A 20435-nucleotide genomic window follows, 5' to 3' on the forward strand; every position below is an offset into this window, starting at 1 on the left:
CCTTAAGACTGGGAGGCAGTGTTTCATAATAGGTAGGTATTTGGAGTTATGTCTGGATTGAATTTTGACTTCCTAGCTGTGTGATTTTGGGTGTCATCTGCAAAGTGGGGTCGGAAATACCTATTTTATAGGGGAATTATGAAGATTAAAAGCACCACAGCCCATAAAGTATTCAGTGCAATGCCTGGGTTTTAGTAAGCATCAAATAAACACCAGTTATTATCATTATTATCATCTCCTAGGAGGTGAGCACCTAATGAATTATTGATAATCAGTTACTCAACTCCTAGCAGAGCAGGTGCCTATGTGTGTGGTATGGTTTGAGTGGTACCGGGAAGTCATTTCTGGTTGCCCTGATTTTCTAAAATTCTATATCATGTGCTTTCAGTTAAATATTCCCCTCTGCAGGGATCCTTTACATGCTACAGAGTGTCCCTTCCTCCTCAGCATGGTTTAGTTTACTTGGTACTAGTTATTTTCTTTACAGTGGCAGCCTGAGAAGTGTGAACATGCCAGGGCTGGGATTTGTGTTCTCCAGGGAAAAGGGGCGGAGTGGGGTGGGGGTTCTGAAGGATGGTGAAAAGGTAAGGAAAAGGAGAAATTCTGCACAATCTCCAGGTTTGCCCTGCCATTCTGTTCCCCTGAGGTGTCAGAGCAGCTTCTTTATTTTCCCAGGGAGGAGTTTACAGAGCCAAGCCCCTCTGGTCCCAGGGGGCCTGAACCTTTGAAATCTGCGGGACAACCAGGAAACAAGTGTGGCCCAGGGCGCCACCTGCTGTCTACCTGTTTCCTCTCCTGCACCCTGGGATGGGATGGTGCTTCTTTTCCCTCCGGTACTAACCTGTCCTTGCTCAATGATCAGCAGCCCCAAGCCCCTTCTGCCCTTCTTTGTGGCACCAGGACTCCCTTGGTCTTGGGAGGTGAGATATAAGGAGCTAGGTGAGATATAAGGGTTTCTTTCCTGGTGACCTTGAAGTTTGACATCAGAGCCAATGCTGTGGCAGATGGTGGGGCCTGAGGCTTATCCCGTGATTAAAAATCATTTCTTGGATCATGTCTGGCTTTCCCAGTCTGGAGAATAGGGCCACCATGGTGACCTTGACCATGGGTGAAGGAGGAACGAGGGGAAAGGAGTGATTCACTGTGCACCTTCCCTGTATGTTACCAGTTTGAGAACTGTGGATGCGTTGGACCTTATTTTAGTCTCCGGAATTTGTCATCATCTAGTGCTATTTTCCCCACTACGCAGTGGCAGAGGGATTGGGGGCAGGCCTCTGTCTCCAAGGAGACTGTGACGATGTCCCACTAGGGGCAATTTGGAAGTGGACAACCTTAAGGAGAGCGCTGAAGAACGCCTCGGATTTGACCCTTGCAATTCCCGTGTGAGGGCCTTTCTCCTACCTGCTTTGGGGCTTAGGAAGACTAGCCAGCCCCTTTTTAGAAGGGGAAACTGAGGCCAGAAAGGGCAGGGAATCCCCATGGGTCACAATGTGCCACCAGGGAACTCAGAGTGGGCTGAAACCAGGATTACGTTCCCTTAGCTCTCCCTCAAAGCTCAGGAAGCCCCTCCTAGCTCCATTCTTCTTTGAGCTTCCCATCAAACCTGTCCTAGTGCCAAGGATCCTTTTGAATGCTCTCAGCGTCGTCGCTTCAAGACTTCCCCTTTAAGGCGTTCTTCCCCTTTAAGATTCACGGCTCCCTCCGTCACGCTGCGTCGCAGCCTTAAGGCCCCGCCCCTACAAACAGCTTAACGCAGGGCAGTGACGGCTGCGCGGCCTCCACGGGCCCCTTTAAGCTCGAGCCCCGCCCCTTGCTTCCTGCCCCCTCCCCTCCCCACCCCCTTTAGCCAGCACCAGGTGCCCAGGCGGGTCGTGCGGCGCGGCGCGGCGCGCGAAGGTGAGCGCAGGGCCCCGAGGGGGCGCGGGGACGTGTTCCCGGTCTTCCCCCGTCCGGGCCTGTTTCTCGCGGGTCCCGGGGGCGGAGCTGGAGTTGCGACTGGGGCGGGGGTAATGGGTGGTCCAGAGCGCTGGAGGGGTGGGCCGGCACCCACCGAATGGGGGGAGGGGCTCAGGTGACTTAGGGGGAAGGAATGGGTCCCCGCGGAGCTCGCCGGACACGAGAGGTTTGGGGGACCGGGCTTACGCTCTGGCGGCGTTCTCCCTCTTCATTGCCCGTCCAATCCCCGGGTACAGCCCAATTGCGGAATTGTCCCCCTTCGACCCCTGGGGTTCCGGCCGCTCTGTGGGGGGCGACCGCCGGCCGGTGTCGCTGCCTGGGACCGCAGTCGTGGAGGCCGCTGGAGAGGCCGAGGCTGAAAGCGGTGGCCTTTGAGGGGGGCCGCAGGAGGGCACCGGCCCCCTCTCGGATTCCTGGCAGAGGTGGGGGCCATAGCAAAGGGCACAGGGGTGGAGGGTGGCGAGCGGCTAACAACCTGGGACGGACGTTCTCCCGCCTCCGCCCAGACATGGGCTGAGTGTGGGTTGAGGAATCTGGCAGCCGGACCTCAGTTCCAAACCTTCTCTGCCCAGCAGTGGGCTGGCGGTCACCATGGCAATGCGGGAGCTGGTGGAGGCCGAATGCGGGGGTGCCAACCCACTCATGAAGCTGGCTGGGCACTTCACCCAGGACAAGGCCCTTCGGCAGGAAGGGTTGAGGCCTGGCCCTTGGCCCCCAGGAGCCCCGGCCACAGAGGCGGTGAGTGTACTTGAGGTAGAAAACTCAAAGGGTGACCTGGGATAGAGGGGCCAAATGAACACGTTGGGATAACTGCTTTCTCTGTTGTGTTGCAGATAATAGTAGTTATCACTTAATGAGTGTTTACTTAACACTGTACTAAGCATTGTACATCCTTATACAGATGAAGGCAGTCATTTTGTAGATGAAGAAACTGGGGCTCAGAGAAGTTTTGTGACTTGCCCAAGGTCACTCTAAATGCTAGAGCTGGAATCTTAACTCCTGTTAACTGAGTTGGGTATGTGGACTTCATTACTGTATCATATTGCTTCCCTTTTTTTTCTGTCTTAGGTCTCTAAGCCTTTGGGAGTAGCCTCTGAAGATGAGGTAAACATACCAGTCTCTTCTGCTCCATTTTTCTTTTGCCCATTGTGTTTTTACTTTAAACATGGCTCATTTATATTTCATTTTTTGGAGCTTCCTGACTAAAAGAGATTTGCCTTATTTCTTCTCCTGCTTGGTATTAAAAGTGTACTGAGTATTTTGACATCTGTAGTTTCTGTGTTTCCCTTTCCTTGTATTTGATGTAACTGTCTCCCATTCATGGGGCCCTATCTCTTGCTGAGTTCATGTTATCATCTTTCTCCTGGCAGCTGGTGGCTGAATTTCTCCAGGACCAGAATGCACCACTTGTGTCCCGTGCCCCTCAGACCTTCAAGATGGATGACCTCCTGGCAGAGATGCAGGAGATTGAACAGTCAAACTTCCGCCAGGCACCCCAGAGAGGTGGGTCCAGAGTCTGGTGGGAGGGCACATCATCATTTTCTGTGCAGATGGGACCAAGGGGATTCCATATTTGCATGCCGCTGGCATTAGGGAACTGAGATGCAGAAGAAGATAAAAGGGAAAGTGCTTTCATGTCCCTCAGGGTTCCTGAGGCATGATAGAATGATATGCATTTCTTTTTTTTTCTTAATTTTCTCTCTTTCTTTTAAGCTCCTGGTGTGGCAGACTTGGCCTTGTCTGAGAACTGGGCCCAGGAGTTTCTTGCAGCTGGAGATGCTGTGGATGTAACTCAGGATTATAATGAGACAGACTGGTCCCAAGAATTCATCTCTGAAGTTACAGGTGAGGCTTATTGTGGGTAAGTGGCTCATATGGGACAAAGTTTGATTCTGTGCCCCCAGTTCTTAGGGTATAGAGCGATTTCAGCTTCTATGACTTTTCGGACTCTTGACTCATTTCTCTAGGGCACTGAACCTGATTTCCCCTTAGGTGGTAGTAGGGAGTTATTGAAACTTACATGAAAGAAGGGATTGGGTTTGAACTGGGTAAGAGATTTTGGAAATTATATCTATGTATCTCTTTATTTGCCTCTATATAAAGAGAATGGGAGAGAGGACGAGGAGAGAGAACATGTGGAGTTAGGTACTTCTTTGTTATCTGGGACATTATTACTATAGTTTGGTGGTGTGGATCCACAGATTGGATGGATGGCAGTGTGGCCCAGGAAGAAGTGCTAGGCATAGCCAGTGGGATTCTGGCATTAAATCATCTTGAACAGGGACGCCTGGGTGGCTCAGTTGGTTAAGCATATGCCTTAGGCTCAGGTCATGATCCCAGGGTCCCAGGATCAAGTCCCGCATGGCTCCTTGCCAGCAAAGAGCCTGCTTCTCCCTCTGCCTGCTGCTCCCCCTGCTTGTGTGTGTGCACTCTCTCTCTGACAAATACATAAAATCTTAAAAAATAAAAAGTCCTCTTGAACAGAGTTGGAGCCTTAGAAAATGGAATTGTGTTCAAGGGCTTGAAGTATGAGGTCTTAGAGGGCAAAGACCATATCCTGATGATAATAATAAATACTCATAATAATCACCAGTGTGTATTTACCGTCTTCTAGGTTTTGTATTAAGTGCTTGCAGTGTATTATCTGTTTAATCCCTATGAGAATTCTTGAGGTAGCTACTGTTTCTATTCTCAGCATATAGATAAGAAAACAGGCTTTGAGATTAAGTGATTTGCCCAAGGTGATACAGTTTTGTAAGTGATGGAGTTGGGCTTTGACTCTGGGTTTGAATGATTCCAGATCCGGTTGGCTGAACCACGGTGCTCTACTGCCAGACCTGCACCTGGAGCTCTCCAGATTCCCAGCCTCGTTTCCGTTCTCTGTCTTTGAGAGTGTCCATGCTCATCCTATCCTTTGGAATTGATTCTTCTTCCCCAAGCCTGTCTGATTAGGGGCATGGGGAAAAGGCACTCTCTCTCTTCAGCTTTCCTCTTCCTCATTGCTTTCAAAGAGAAGCACTTGCTAGCTTTTTTCCAAGTTAAGAAATTAAGAATAACAAGACATACAAATGGAAAAAGTTACGAAGATTCTAGACTCTCAGGGCACTCATCGTCATAGTTCTTGAACATTCTTGAGATCATTAATGGCAGCTCTTTGTTTTTTCCCACCATCGTTTTTATTCTCTAAAAATAGGGCTTTCTCTCTCTAGGAAGAAAATGCCACATCTAACAACTAAAGCTCATCTTTAGTAAAAGCTATTGATCTCTTTTATAGTGACTCCCTTTCCCACCCTTAAGTGGGAAGTTTAAGGTAGAATGATAGATATTCTTGGTTTCATTAGTGGTACTTTGCACTTGATAATCTTCATTTGGTCGTCATGGTTACACTTAGCTGGTAGGTATTCCTTCCCCATTTTATAGATAAGGAAGCTGAGATTCGTAAAGGTTAACTACTTGGTTCAGAGTCACTGAGGAACATTCTCTGCGCTCCATACTTAAAACCATTACTCTATCATTGAGACTCCTCTTCAGGGAACTGCCTCAAGTGAAAATCTGAGTTGTAACAAACACCTTCCACCAAACAAACTCAGTTTTTCATACAAACCTTAGACTTAAATGCGACCTCTTTATCGTAGAGGGACTTCTTTTGTAATGTGTGGGCATCTGTCATTTTGGTAACTCAGAAAAAAAAAGTCAGTGCTACTATGAGCATTGAAATTGATGAGATTTTTGTTATAATGATCAAAATTGCTTGCAATCAGTGAAAGCTTCCTTAACCTGTAGGTGAAAAACAACTTTAGAAAAATGAGTTGGACCTCTCTTAACTTGTTAAGTCCTCTTTGGGAGATTTCTTCTGTTTTACACATTCTTTTGGGACTGTGCCTGCTTCATGGAGACAAGAAGATGGAGAGCTGGAAAGGGAAATTGAGCTTTTGGTGGTCTGTCTTCATAAAAATGCCAGTTGCAGCAGTATATTGCTTTGTAGGTACTGGACCTTCAGTATTTATTGAGCAAATGAATTGAGATCTGGGAGAAAGCTAAAGGAAATTAATTTTCTGGTAATTCATTTTTTATTATCGTAACGTTTGTGGCTGATATTATATTGATGATATAGCTTACCAATTGCTTTATGGATAAGTAGACTTCAAGATGTAAGGAGGTTATATTTAAATCCTTTTTATCTTCAGATCCCTGTTAAGATTCTAGACTCAAGTTTAAAAGGAGCCTTGACAGTTCATTTTTTCCCTTGTATTAGTGTTTTATTTGGAAATAATTATAATTTCACTGGAAGTTGCCAAAAAAATGTAGAGGAGAGTTCTGTGTATCTTTCACTCTGTTTTCCCCAGTGGTAATATTTTGCATAACTGTTAGTTATATACAGTATCAAAGTCAGACAGTTGCCATTGGTACAATCCATAGAGTTTATTAAATCACACCAGTTTTATAGGCCTTTGTGTGTGTTTATGGTTTTGTGCCATTTGATCATGTGTGCAGATTTGTGTAACTGCCACCACAATCGAGTTACAGAATTAACCACGTGAAGCTCATTTTTGAGTCTGCCATATTTCTTGATGCAATCCAGCCCCCACCCATGCCCTTAAATCTCCTGGGCCAAATAATGCTCCATATTGTGACTATAGGGATGAAATACGTCTTTAAGGGATTTTGAAATTAGACAGCCTCAGCTAACATGGTGTGTGAGGTTCCTGCGGTAATCATGAGAGAGAAACCCGAACTTTCCTAGGAAGGGCTGTAGACAGCAGTAGCAGGTGGTGAGTGTCAATCCGTCTCCCCCAACGGCAGCCGAAGAGACTGTGGATGAAAAGGAGTAACAATCTCACTGTGATGTTTTCTACTTTCGGTATGGGTTAGCTGTGAGCAGACAGTAATGATAATAATAACTAACATTTGTTACTCTGAGCTTGATGTGTGCATTAGCTCACTTGGTCTTTACAACAATTCCTATGTAGTAGCTATTATTATCTCTATTTTATAGATAAGGAAAGGGAAACTTAAGGGTTAAGTACCTTGCACAGTGAATAAGTGGTGGTGTTGGGATTTGAGTGTCCAGTAGGCTGATCTGGAACCTACATTCTTTACCATTGATTGGGCTCTTTAGTAAACTCAGAAACCTTTACAGATAAGGGTGGGAAGTTTGGAGTTTTTGACTTTGGAGCTTGGGCTGGATGTGCCAAGGAACACACAATGAGAAACTAAGACAACTAAGACAACTAAGACAACATTCTGAGTTGGATATTTGGTATCTAGGTTGTTGGTTCTAACTCTACTAATTTATGTGACCTGGGATAGTCCCTTCCTGGACGTAGGTCTTAATTGTTTCAATCTCAGGTATCCAAGAGGATCTCATTTTCTGTAAGAATTTATTGAATAATAGTGTGAAAGCCAAATAGAATTCTTTTGGTCATTTCATTTTGACTCCTCTTTTGGAGCAGGTTTCCAGTGCCAGGAAATTCTGAGGCTTGTGGCTAATATGGTAAAATACCAGATGATGGCTGTTTGAAGATGACTTTTCTCACCTCTGGGATTTTTTTCTAATCTGCCTCATGTCCCTTTTAAAGTCCAGGTGGTTTGTATTTTTTCCATTGCCTCTTGTCCTTGAAAGGAGCATTTCACAGAAACAGTATTCTCTTTAATTTGAGGAGTACTTGTGGCCAGAGTAGGGTTCGCAAAATCCCCTAGTTGAGAGAAAGGAGTGACTGGAGAGTAAGGAGGAGGAGTGGCTAGTTTTCAACAGAATGGGACAAAGGGACCAGGAGTCGTTGTAGTATCTACTTAAGTGTTAAGGTATCTCCTTACTAAGTCTCCGCTCTTGAGCCAACAGTCTAGTTGGGGCAAAGGAAAGAGAATGGTGAGGGAATCTGGATAAAAATGTTGAAAGTCCTTGAAGTTAAGAGGTTGATAAAAAAAAAAAAATCATCAACCACATCTTTTGTTATATTAGTAATATTTATTATTTATAATTAAGTGTATTTTGAGAGTCTGGGTCCCCCCCGCTTTTTTTTCAGATTTTGACATTACTTTCTCAGATGTTGGGTTTACTTTGTTGAAATTGTTCAGGCAAAGTCTTGGTAAATAGAATAGACTGTTCTGTTAACATATTTAATACTGAGGGGATGAATCTGCCTTCTCAGTGTTAAAAGCAATGGCAAATCTTTAAATTGGGGACAAAAATAGGACGAGCACTTCAGTGTTGATGTGGAAAGGTATGGATGCGGAGCAGAAGGAAAGGATACCGAGGCTCCTGACTTCTGTGTGTTTACTTGTTCTTTAGGGCACCTTTGAACCATGTCTTAATGCTTTCGTTTTGTTTTAGTTTGGGTTTTTTTTTCTGGCCCTGGAATAGTTCAGGACAAAGTCCTGGAGGTTGAGAAAGAGTTTAGCGCCCTCGTTTGATCTGTGACCTTGGTGTGTTTATTATGATGTTGTAGTGGCGCCCTTTGTCACTAGAGCTTCTGAGACAGTTTCCGGAATTACACTTAAAACATAGCCCTCAGAATGAATCAAAAGTCAGACTAGTGTTTTTTCCTGGGGGAGGGGCGGTCTGCGGGAGCCAGTGAGAGAGCAGTAAACCTCCTGCCTGCGTCTTGATCTGGGTGGCGGTGATCCGAGTCACTCATGTCGGAGTTCATCAGGCAGCACGCTTACGTTTGGTGCACTGTATGTACTTTCATGCTTGCATGTTCCATCTCAGCTAAAAAAATGGAACAGACATCCAATGGGAAGAGTGGACCAATAATGTATCTTTAAATTCTAGCCCTGCATTCTGCTTCTCAGAGTCTCTAGGTAGTTGTATTAAGATGAAACATGAGGCTTGTTTTCTTGGGAGAGGGTGAACTCTATTGATTGGAACGCAGCATAGCTTTGGTTAAGGAGCAGGGGCTCTTCTGTTCTCCCGTAGCTCCTTACCAGCTGGCCGCAGTACCTTTGAGGAAGGTGGAGGCCCTCAGCACCCGCTATTTCTTATTGAAGTCTCTGACACTTCAAGCAAAAAGGTTTGGTCTGTCTTCTTTTCCTGAGTCTCCTCATTTGTTCTCTTGTTTCCAGCTCCATAAACTTCTACCCCAGGCCCCTTGGAAGTAGGTTGTGTATTGAGAATTCAGTAGTGTTGTCTTTTGACCAGGAATCTCTGAGTTATTCAGTAGGATCTCATCTGCTTTGGCTTGGGTAAGAGGGTCATTTGAGTATGTGTCGTACTCTCCCTTTCCCTGATCCCTCCCTGAGCCCTGTTTGATTTCTCCATGTCTGTTCCTTGCAGATCCTTTGTCTGTTTCCCCTGCCCGCTGGGCCGAGGAGTATCTGGAACAGTCAGAGGAGAAGCTGTGGCTGGGAGAGCCGGAGGGAACAGCTGCCACAGATCGCTGGTGAGTCTAGCTACTTCTTTCTGGATGGATCCCTGTGAAAGGAGTACTAAATGGTTTTCCCAGCCTCCCTCATCTCCTCCATCCACATTCTCAAACTGACTTGCAGTCCCCTCATTTTCTGTGTTAAGGTTCCCACTTGTATTATTACCCTAGAAGTTTGTCTCACATCCAGTTGAGTCAAGAATCCGTCTTAACCAGAATTTCATAACTTTAGCTTATGCACCCTGTTCCCTCTTTACTTTAGAGGCTACTGCTGTATTCTTTCTCTCTATAAATGGGTATTTGGGAAAGGGAAGGATAAAAGAATGTAGCTAGTGCTTTGCCACTTCTGGCCAGGTGTCCTTTTTTAATGTAACTTGGAATTTGTAGGTCCTTAATGAGAGAGTAGGACCACCCCCCACCCCCCACCCCCGCCTTGGGACCCAGGAACTGTGATTGGCATGGGCTGGGAGTAGGCAGTAGTGTGGGGAAGGTGGTGTCAGACTAGTGCGTGGAACTGGTTTGTCCTTACCTGTTCTAGGTATGATGAATATCATCCCGAGGAGGACCTGCAGCACACAGCCAATGACTTTGTGGCCAAGGTGGATGACCCGAAATTGGCTAACTCTGAGGTGAGCCACATCTCACTGCTGCTTTGCCCAGCAGAGCTGGTCTTGGAAGTCAAGAGTCTAGCTTCTCTAACCCCAGTTTAAAGAGAAGGAAATAAGATTCAAAGTCCATTCCTTCTGTCTGGTGAACAGAGACTTAGAATCCTTCTTCTTCCTTCCAACATCCTTTCTCTCATTTCCTTGCATACTAACCCTTTTGCTTTTCTGTGTCTTCTCAAATATTTAAGGCCAGAAATCCCTTTCTTTTTGCTCTCGACGTTTTTCAGGGTCTTTAGCAAGTCTTGTCTGCAGCTAGAGATGGTCAGGGGGAGGGGGAAGTGCAGGTGTCTCTTGGGCATGGTTGAGAGTGCACACCTGGAAGTCCTCTCCCAAGTGGCCTCTGTGTGTCTCTGTGCCCCAGTTCCTGAAATTCGTGCGGCAGATTGGCGAGGGGCAGGTGTCCCTGGAGTCCGGTGCAGGGTCGGGCCGAGCTCAGGCAGAACAGTGGGCAGCAGAGTTTATACAGCAGCAGGTAGGACATTGTCACTTCCCAGTCCCACTTTCAGAGCCGGCTGGTGCCCCAGGCCTCGGGTTCAGTGTTCAGGGGTTCCAGACGGGAAAGCGATTTTACTGCCAACGTGTCTTGTTAGCGTCCAGGTCCTGAGCGGGTGGGAAAGAGTCTGAGAATGTCCTCAGAAGTGTCCAGGTTGCTGGTGTTCAGTGGGTAGAAAGTTGGTGGTGGTATGACCATCCTTCTTTGTCACAGGGTACATCAGAGGCCTGGGTTGACCAGTTCACAAGACCAGTAAACACAGCTGCCCTTGATATGGAGTTTGAACGAGCCAAGTCAGCTATAGAGGTGAGAGCAGGTAGCACAGGACCAGACGCCTAAGGGAACACACTCCATTGGACAGTGGCGTGTGAGCATCACCGATGATGAATGTTGTATGCTGTAGTGGTCCTGGACGCTCTGTGTCAGAACTACCGGGGCTAGGGTGGGTGACTGTCATAAATGCCAGTCCCAGGCCATCACCTTCCACTGCAGGATCGGAATCTGGGGGTAGGATCCAGAGGTGTTTGGACGCTTTGACATTTAGGATTTACTGTTGTAGGGAAGCCATCCTAGAGGCGCTGAGGGTGGAGTGGGGTGGTCATGATGGATCTCCTTTTTCTACCTGCCTTCCCTTCCTTACAGTCTGATGTCGATTTCTGGGACAAGTTGCAGGCAGAGTTGGAGGAGATGGCGAAACGGGATGCTGAGGCTCACCCCTGGCTTTCTGACTATGATGACCTCACGTCTGCTTCCTACGATAAGGTAGGAATTCTGTTCTCAGATCACAGGGTTTCTTTGTTATGTTGTTTCTCCTCTCATCCTGAATGAAGGGTACTTCCTTGCAAGTAATTACTTCCTTGAGCCCCTTTCTGTGAAAGGAAATCTGAATCATTCCCTTGTCCCACTCCTCTTTAGAAATTGAAGGTATGCTTTATTCTTAGAACATACAGATTAATAATAATAGACTGTCCTTGTCAAATCATGATAAGACGGTGATGTAATACCTGTGACAGAGATTTGCATGTGATGCATTCAGAACACAGATGAAGGAGCTCTGCTTTGGAGGTTGATTGGGAGATCGGTGTAATTCCTTTGGTAGAGAGTAGTAATTGGTAGACTATGTCTCTGTTGCTACATCTTAGTATCTATTTATTTTTTTTAACTCACAAATTTATTTTAAAATTAAAAATTATTATAAAAAATGGATCTTTTTCTCTAAGCACTGACCATGTGTACCAATTTAGGGTGTTTGCAAAGAATTATATTAAATAAAATGTTAGGAAAATTTCCCAGCCAGTCGTTGCTCAAAGATAATCTAGTTTCGTACATAGCATAGTCTTAGACTTAGAAGCATATGCTATTTCAGAGGTATTATGTAGAAAAAAATGTACTTTGAGGTTGTAGGATATTTAGGGATGTGGTTAATAATTGAACTGCTAAGTTGAAGCATGAGAGGGAAGGGAGAGAATTATTGGGTTTTGAGAGAAGCAAAACAGGAACTGAGGAGGTGAGTAGCGATGCCTCTTCCCAGCTCAGATCTGGTTGGGAAGGGATTCTGATGCTAAAACCAGGGCCTGAGATGTGGAGCTGGATGCTGGAGGTAGATCTTGACGTCAGGGAGCTGTGTGTGCAAAGGTAAAGAAGAGTGAAGTTCAAGATAACTTTAAAAAGGTTAGCATTTGAAAGCCAATGAAAAACTTAGTACTGGGAAAAATAGGGTTTTGTGTACTATTGCAGTCTGATTTTTTATGAGCTGTCCTGTTGGTAGAAAACAGCTTACTTCTTGGAACCTGCTTTGTGTTTTGCCATAATGAGTTTCTCCTATAGAATTCTGAGGAGGAAGAACTCAAGGTAATGCCTGGTATAATACCTGGTAATACCTGGAGATAATACATTTATTAATTTGTATTAGCAATTTGGTAAGTTGCATAGGTTCTCTTAGCTTACAAATGGCAAATTATAAATTCTAGGTGAAAATTTCTGTGCTTTGATAAATATAGATATAGCACTGATTTTGTATGAATAGCATTTTTTACTCTCATGTTAATGACATGCTAGGTGGAATATAATTTTTTTTAATAAAGTTTTAAATTCAGAACTTATGTTTTTAGATTTTTGAACCCTATTTGATATCATTGGTACCTTGAGATAGTGCAGATGTAGGACTAGAAATATTTGCATTAATGTTCCACAGAAATGTGCTCTACTTTGTTACTAATAATGAACGATTCGGATTTTATCTGGCTTTATTCTAACTATTACTGAATTATATGTCAGTAGTGCTTTTTTTGCTTTTAAATGTGACTCTGACCCTGATTGTTCTATAAATTCACGGGTCTCTGAAAAATACTATTTTTTACTGGATGGTCCTTAAATTTTCAAGACAACTTAACATGTGTACCTCAAGCAGATAGTGTATTCTTTTAGCATAAAGAGAAGTTTCTGCAATGGGACAGACTCTTAGTAGAAGAGGAGAAGCTGTGTGATCCTTTGAGATTTCAGAGTAGACCAGACAATGGATCAGACCTAATGACTAGCTCAGGTTAGACATTTTACGTTGCAGCAGTAATCATAAGCTCATGCTGCATTCTTTGGCGGGCTGTTGAAGCTTCCTCCAGCATATTCTTGTTCCAATTGTGCACGTATTCTAATTATGAACAATTCCTCTCTGATCAGCAGTTGATAAAATGGCAAGGAGGCTAGACAGCACAGACGAGGGAGCACTTAGGGAACCCTGTAGTTGTAGTCTGATGGCCTTGATGTGTTACATTGTCTTTTCAGGATAATGCCTATTTTATGAATAGTATTTTATGCCTTTTTTTTTTTAAAAGATTTTATTTATTTATTGGACAGAGAGAGTTCACAAGTAGGCAGAGAGGCAGGCAGAGAGAGAGGAGGAAGCAGGCTCCCCACCAAGGAAAGAGCCCGATGGGGGGCTTGATCCCAGGACTCTGGGATCATGACCTGAGCCGAAGGCAGAGGCTTTAACCCTCTGAGCCACCCAGGTGCCCCTGCCTTTTTTTTTTTTTTTTGAAGATTTTATTTATTTATTTGACACACACAGAGAGATCACAAGTAGGCAGAGAGGCAGGCAGAGAGAGGGGTGGGGAAGCAGGCTCTCTGCTGAGCAGAGAGCTGGATGCGGGACTTGATCCCAGGGCCCTGGGATCGTGACCTGAGCTGAAGGCAGAGTCTTAACCCACTGAGCCACCCAGGCACCCTATTTTATGCTTTTTGATAATATGACTTGGGTGAATATTCTTATTTGATGCTCTCAATAGCTCTGAGAGGCAGGAATTAATTTCATTATGAAATTGTGTTATAGATGATGGTGATCTCTGTTTCCTACAGGGTGGCTTAAGGCGTGGATTGATGATAGATAGGAATTGAGGTTGAATGTGGTAAACTGGAGTAGGGGTTAGCAAACTATGGCCTGCAGTAAGTCTGGCCTGTCACCTGTTTTTGCCTGGCCTGTGAGCTGATAGTGGCTTTAAATGGTTGAAAAAAATTGAAAAGTACTATTTTGTGACGTGTGCAAATTATACAAAATTCAAGTTTTGCTGTCTATAAATAAGGTTTTATTGGAACACCGTCATACTTATTTGCTTACCTATCTGTGGCTCCTTTCTCTCTCCAAAGGTGGAGTTGAGTAGTTGCAACAAAATATTTATTTACTTATTATGTGGCATTTTACAGAAAAGACTTGCTGATTCCTGGTCTAGGGTCATTTTCTACCTTCTAAGTTTTCATATTGTACAGAGATTTCCCAGGCACATTACCTATTCTCAACATGAATAGACTTTAAATATGTTTATTTTTAATCCATCTCCTATAATATGTCTTGTTTTTTAGACTTCAATCATAATTATGTAATTTCGGTTCATCACAAATCTTTATGTTTGATCGCTTATCATGGTTTAGAACTTGGCTGATAAGGTTTAAGTGTTGCCAGTTTTTTTAGCAGTTTCATGGTAATAGTGAAAAGGGGCCTCGCTCTTGTCTGTATTATGTATGGTTTCATTCTGATGTGTCCTTAGCTGCATTTAGAAGGGCTCTGCCTGGTAGTTTGCATCTTCTTTTCATTCTGGTGTGGTGTTTGTGTTGGTAACTCCTCAAAAGAACTCCCCACAAAGAACATTTTATCTGCTTGTCCCAAGTCATGGGGCTTACTAATGACTCCCATTTTATCTTATTATTACTACTCTTTGCCTGACATGAAATACCAGTAGACAGAGCTTTGCACGTAGCATCATAATTCTTTCCTCAAATGAGAAATCCTCAGTGAGAAAATGTTGTTTTTCTGAAGCATTTTCTGCCATCAGGATTTTGGTTCATCTAGCTTTCATTTACTATCAGATAGAGATTAATATTAGTAGCTTCTAAGAGTGAAATTAGTGAACAACTAAAATTTTTAGAGTGCTTGAACACATGTTATCCAGTCATGCTCACAGTGTTTCTGTGAGCTGGGTAAGAGTGGCATCTGCGTGGGATCTGAGTGGTACAGCCTCTCATTCCAAATTGCATTTCCATTATTCATTTTCATGCTGTTGCAGGAAAATAGGAAGTGCCCTTCCCTTTGAATAGCTAAGGAGAGCTTATCTCTTAAGGTAAGATCTCATAAGATCTGCTTATCTTAAGCAGTTCCTGTAAGAAATGTGTTCTGTCCAGTGGTGAGAATCAAGGATGTGGAAATACAGGCCTATAAGGACTTCCTAAAATTGGCTTATTCCCAGTGTGGGTCAGAGTTTGTAGACTATTAGCTTTTCAGGAGATAGCAGCATGAGCATGATACTGAATGGATTTACTGCGGTTGTAGATGATCTCCTTTCTAATATGGAAAATTTGCCCGTATTTAATTCATATACCTTTTTGGAGGCCTTTAACTTCTCCACCTCTGTCCCGGTTGTCATCTGCCATCCCGGTGCTTTGACTGTGATGACTCTTTCTGAGGTTTTCACTTGCTTCCTTTCCCTTTAGGGGTACCAGTTTGAGGAGGAGAATCCCCTGCGTGATCACCCCCAACCTTTTGAGGAGGGGCTCCGGCGACTTCAGGAGGGGGACCTGCCAAACGCTGTGCTGCTTTTTGAGGCAGCTGTGCAGCAGGATCCTAAGCACATGGAAGTGAGTGACGCATTACTCTGACTTCATATGAGAGCCCGTTTCCGTCAGTTTTGAGGGAAACCCCACAGAGTAGTGCAGATGGATTAGGGCCTGGGTGATGGCCTGGGATGGGGTAGTAGGAGTGAGAGGGTGAGTAGGGGGAGCCAGAGGAAGAGAGGTTGGAAAGGTGAATGCAGTGATAGAATCTGACACCTTCTCTCTAGGCTTGGCAGTATCTGGGTACCACCCAGGCAGAGAATGAACAGGAACTCTTAGCCATCAGTGCGTTGCGGAAGTGAGTACATGAACGGTGGGGTGAGTTGGTTCCTGGGCTCTGTAAATAGCCTTTGGAATGATAGGATTCCAGACCCAGATCCTTGTCTTTTTTTTTTGGTCACTAGCAAGAGTGTTTTCTTGTGGTGAGACTCTTAAGGTTTGGAGTGAATTGGAGATATCTTGTTCCATTCCTTCATCAGCTTTAATTTGTGTGTAGGACCCTCACTGGTTCCTTGGCTGCTAAAACCTTCTCCTTCTTGTATCTGTAATTTTTTTCACTAACACCCCTGTAGAGGAGTCCTCTGTGTCTTTAATCTGAGGGAGTTGTCAGGTGAGGCCATTGTGACTCTGCATTCTAGGACTATATTCCAGCATCACTGCGGATACCAGCTCTGCCCACTCTGTCTGAACAGGTGTCTGGAGCTAAAGCCCGATAACCGGACAGCACTGATGGCGCTGGCCGTGAGCTTCACCAACGAGTCCCTGCAGCGACAGGCCTGTGAAACCCTGCGAGACTGGCTGCGCTACACACCGGCCTATGCCCATCTGGTCGTGCGTGGTGAAGAAGGGGCTGGGGGGTCAGGACAGGGCCCCAGCAAGCGCATCCTCGGGTCTCTGTTGTCCGAGTGAGTGAAGGATTCCTGGGATGACAAATGGTAACCTGAGCCCCAGTAGAAGGAGGGCCTTGGCTTTGGAAGCCTGGCTGGATTGATACTCAAGGACCTCAGAGTGGGATGGGAAGCCTGGGATGCACTTGAAGGGGGTCTGCATTCTATGGTGCAGTGCTGGGATGAAACAGAAAAACCTGTTTCTAAAATGAAATTTGAGAGTAGGCGGATGACTGATAGATTGATGAATCTTGGGGATATGAGTGACGAATTAAGGAATTATTTTGGAAGGGTAAGAATATAGACACATCCATCCACCTACTTTGCATTTTTTTTTCTTTTTCTTTCCTATTTATCTAGCTCCCTCTTTCTTGAAGTGAAAGAGCTCTTCTTGGCTGCTGTGCGCCTGGACCCTACATCCATTGACCCGGATGTGCAGTGTGGCTTAGGAGTCCTTTTCAACCTGAGTGGGGAGTATGACAAGGCGGTGGACTGCTTCACGGCTGCCCTCAGTGTTCGTCCCAATGTGAGCCTCAGGGGAGGAATGGAAATAGCACATGATTGCATCTTATTGAAGGATCATTTGTTGGGACCTTCGAAGTCACAGGAGCTTCCGTTCCATATACTGATTGCCTTGGGAGAATTGGGCAGAGAAGGCTGGAAACATTTGAGAAGAAAGGAAGGGAGAGTAACATGTATTAGCTAAACAGAATGGTGACCTGGGGAGGATGGGCAGAGTTGGATCTGAGCCTAGCTGTTGTCACTACTCCTTCCCCATCTCTATTCCAGGACTATTTGCTGTGGAATAAGCTAGGGGCCACCCTGGCCAATGGAAACCAGAGTGAGGAAGCGGTAGCTGCGTACCGTCGGGCCCTCGAGCTACAGCCTGGCTATATACGGTCCCGCTATAACTTGGGCATCAGCTGCATCAACCTCGGAGCTCACCGGTGAGAGCATCTGTGGAGTAATTAGTGAATGAACTCTTTCTCCCTGCCTTTGGCCCTAGCTCCTCATTCTCTAATCCTCTGTTTGACTAAACAGCCCCAGCTTTCTCCCCATGCCAGCTGATCTGCCTCCTTCCAGTAATGTTCTGCTCACCAGCTCTCCTTCTTCTTTCCCAGGGAGGCTGTGGAACACTTTTTGGAGGCCCTGAACATGCAGAGGAAAAGCCGGGGCCCTCGGGGTGAAGGGGGTGCCATGTCGGAGAATATCTGGAGCACCCTGCGTTTGGCATTGTCCATGTTAGGCCAGAGCGATGCCTATGGGGCAGCCGATGCCCGGGATCTGCCCACCCTCCTAGCTATGTTTGGCCTGCCCCAGTGACAGTGGGATGGGCTGCCCTGTGAGTGTCTGCTTGGAGGGGTCCCTGCTCTGGATGTGACTCCCTCTCCCCAAGTGGGCCTACTAAGGGGGTGGGCTGATGACCACAAGCGGTGTGGCCCCTCAGGAGCTGCCTCAACGTAGTGGGTGGGGGGTAGTCCATGTTCTTCCTACATCACTGTGGGAAATGAGCTGTGTTATCTCTGAGTCCCTTGGTAATTCAGGGGATGTACATTGAGCTCCAGATCTCTCTGCTCATCATGCCCTTTCTTGGTGCTGCTTTTTGGGTAGGACCCAAAGATCTAGGGTAACTGTTGTCATCAGCTGCCATTTCTGATAGGGTCTACCACATTTGTAATGTCTGTCCTTTCCCCCACTTACTGGGAACTGATAATAGTGCAGCTTTCTTGGTCAGGTGTGTGCAGCAGGTTCTTTTACCGTCCACCTTTGAGATGACTCCACCTAGGACAGGATGTTAGGAGATGGCCTGTTGGGTTGAAATGTTGCTTTTGCTCAGCAGAGCTGAGTTTGATAGGGCTGCTCATAGTTCTCTTGCTCCTGGACCTCTCCTGGCTGTAGTTCAGGTTCTCTGGGTACAGTGCTGCATGCGGTGCTGCTGGCATCATTATTGAGGGGTCCATAGGAGTTGCTGGGGTCAGTTGTACAGAGAGTGTTTGTATGTAGGGTAGGAGGATGGCGTATTTGTGGAATGAGCCTAGGAGGGACCAGATGGGGTCAGATCAAGGGCGCTGGTGGGAGGAAGAGCTGGTGGTGAGTGCAGCCAGCCCTCCTCTCAGAAAGGCCTGCGAGTAGGACTTGAGCTAACTCTTCTAGAAAGTTGGTTTAGAAATAACAGTCTTGCCAAATTCCAAGCAAAGAGGCAGTTCAGTGTTACCATAAGCCTTTTGTTGTACTTCTTGAAATGTTTCTAGGGGAAAGCATTGAAAAACCCCTCCCCTCATATTACCTCCACAAGGTGAAGAGAGGGAGCAGCTCGGACTCTTCTCAACTGTCCCCTGCATGGGGAGATACACTAACCCCCAGAAATGACTGCTGAGCCTCTTGCCTTTTCTTCAGTAGCTAAGATCAGAGAGATTTTTTTTTTTAAACTACCATGGTCCCAAGGTTCCATCCTGAAATTTATTTTTCTTTGTATGAATATGTGTAAATGATTTAAAAATAAAATTGTATGAATAAAATTTGTATGAAGAATAAATGGAGCTGATCTGGGTGTGAGTTCTGCCAGGTGTGGGTGTGGGAGGTGGGTTGGTGTTTGAAGGACAGGTATTTAACAGTTTTCTTCCTCTTTCTTTGTCTCTCAAATTCTCCTTGGTGTATTGATTACCCATCCACCTGTTCAATAATATTGAGCACCTAATATTTGCCTGGTATTGTGAATAACATGGACAAGGTCCCTGTGTTCATGGAACTTAAAGTTTAGCAAGAGAGACCACTGGTTAACAATCATGCATTTTTCATACTTGTGATAATACTATAAAGGGAAATATGGGGTGTCGTGATTGGTATTGTTTTCATTCTGAATTACATGGGAGGATTATGGTAGTTTTGCCAATGCTTATGCTTTCTAAAGGTTTTCATCTGGCTCTCCCTGGTTTTATTAGAAACTGTATCAAGAGCCATATAAAGATGGGTATTGATCCTGGGGAAATTTTTTTTTTTTTTAAGAGAGAATGCAAGCAAGAGGGAGGGACAGAGGGAGAGAGAATCAAGCAGACTTAGGGCTCAGCATGGGGCCTGATGTGGGGCTCGATCTCACAATCCTGAGATCATGACCTGAGCCAAAATCAAGAGTCAGATGCTTAGCCCACTGAGCCACTGGGTGTCTACATCTACCCAATCCAGCGGCAAATCCTATAGTTGTACCTACAAAATATATGCTGAATTTGTGCAACTTCCTCCATCTGTGTGCTATCCATCCATTCATAGCTCAGTGGGGAAAATTTTTAAAACAAAGAATATTTATATTTGGAAGTAAACGTCCATGGCCATATTAGAATTGAATTAAAAAATGTCTAGGGGCACCTGGGTGGCTCAGTGGGTTAAAGCCTCTGCCTTCAGCTCAGGTCATGATCCCAGAGTCCTGGGATTGAACCCCGAATTGGGCTCTCTGCTCAGCGGGAAGCCTGCTTCCCTTTCTCTCCCTCTGCCTACCTCTCTGCCTACTTGTGATCTCTGTCTGTCAAATAAATAAATAAAAATCTTAAAAAAAATTAAAAAAAAATGTCCAAAAGAGAATTGGTTCAGTAAATTATCCAGATAGTGAAATATTTAGTTATTTCCAATGACAATAAATGCTAACATAAAACACATGACGAGAAAGAAAAGGTTGGCAAACTATAGGTTATCTCAAGAAAAGCACGCATTGAAAAGAGACTAGAGAAATATTCCATTATGCTAAAAGTGTGATTATGAGTGATTTTTCTCCTGTTTTGTCATACTTCTCTGTAACTTTAATTTTTCTTAGTGCATGGGTAATACTTCCATAGAAAAACCCAACAATACACCTTCGGGGGGGAAGGAAGGGGCATTTGTTGTTGCTACCTGGGTGATCTTGGGACAGCTGTGTCCTGGGCTCTGAATGGCAGGCAGGCAAAGCAACAAACTGATGCAGCAATTTCTACAATGTGTGGAT

General features: G+C 45.1%; 1 protein-coding gene across 10 annotated transcripts; it reads left to right on the forward strand.

Moving 5' to 3' along the window:
* The first annotated feature begins 1740 nt into the window (after nt 1-1740).
* Nucleotides 1741-19001, forward strand: PEX5 (peroxisomal biogenesis factor 5). Of its 10 annotated transcripts, none has more exons than XM_047741961.1 (16): nt 1741-1896; nt 2529-2694; nt 3025-3060; nt 3327-3459; nt 3670-3801; nt 9233-9338; nt 9859-9949; nt 10347-10457; nt 10692-10784; nt 11145-11240; nt 15456-15599; nt 15803-15873; nt 16268-16480; nt 16823-16988; nt 17252-17409; nt 17584-19001. In XM_047741961.1, the coding sequence occupies exons 2-16, from the start codon at nt 2548-2550 to the stop codon at nt 17783-17785; spliced, it is 1899 nt and encodes a 632-aa protein (XP_047597917.1). In that variant the 5' UTR covers nt 1741-1896; nt 2529-2547; the 3' UTR covers nt 17786-19001. The 10 variants fall into 10 exon arrangements, with proteins under 10 accessions (XP_047597917.1, XP_047597913.1, XP_047597914.1 ...); XM_047741957.1 differs by having other exon boundaries at nt 11121-11240; nt 17584-19000; XM_047741958.1 differs by having other exon boundaries at nt 2532-2694; nt 11121-11240; nt 17584-19000.
* The last annotated feature ends 1434 nt before the right edge of the window (nt 19002-20435 follow it).

The sequence above is a fragment of the Lutra lutra genome, chromosome 8, assembly GCF_902655055.1.
Source record: "Lutra lutra chromosome 8, mLutLut1.2, whole genome shotgun sequence".
NCBI classification, from domain to species: Eukaryota; Metazoa; Chordata; class Mammalia; order Carnivora; family Mustelidae; genus Lutra; species Lutra lutra.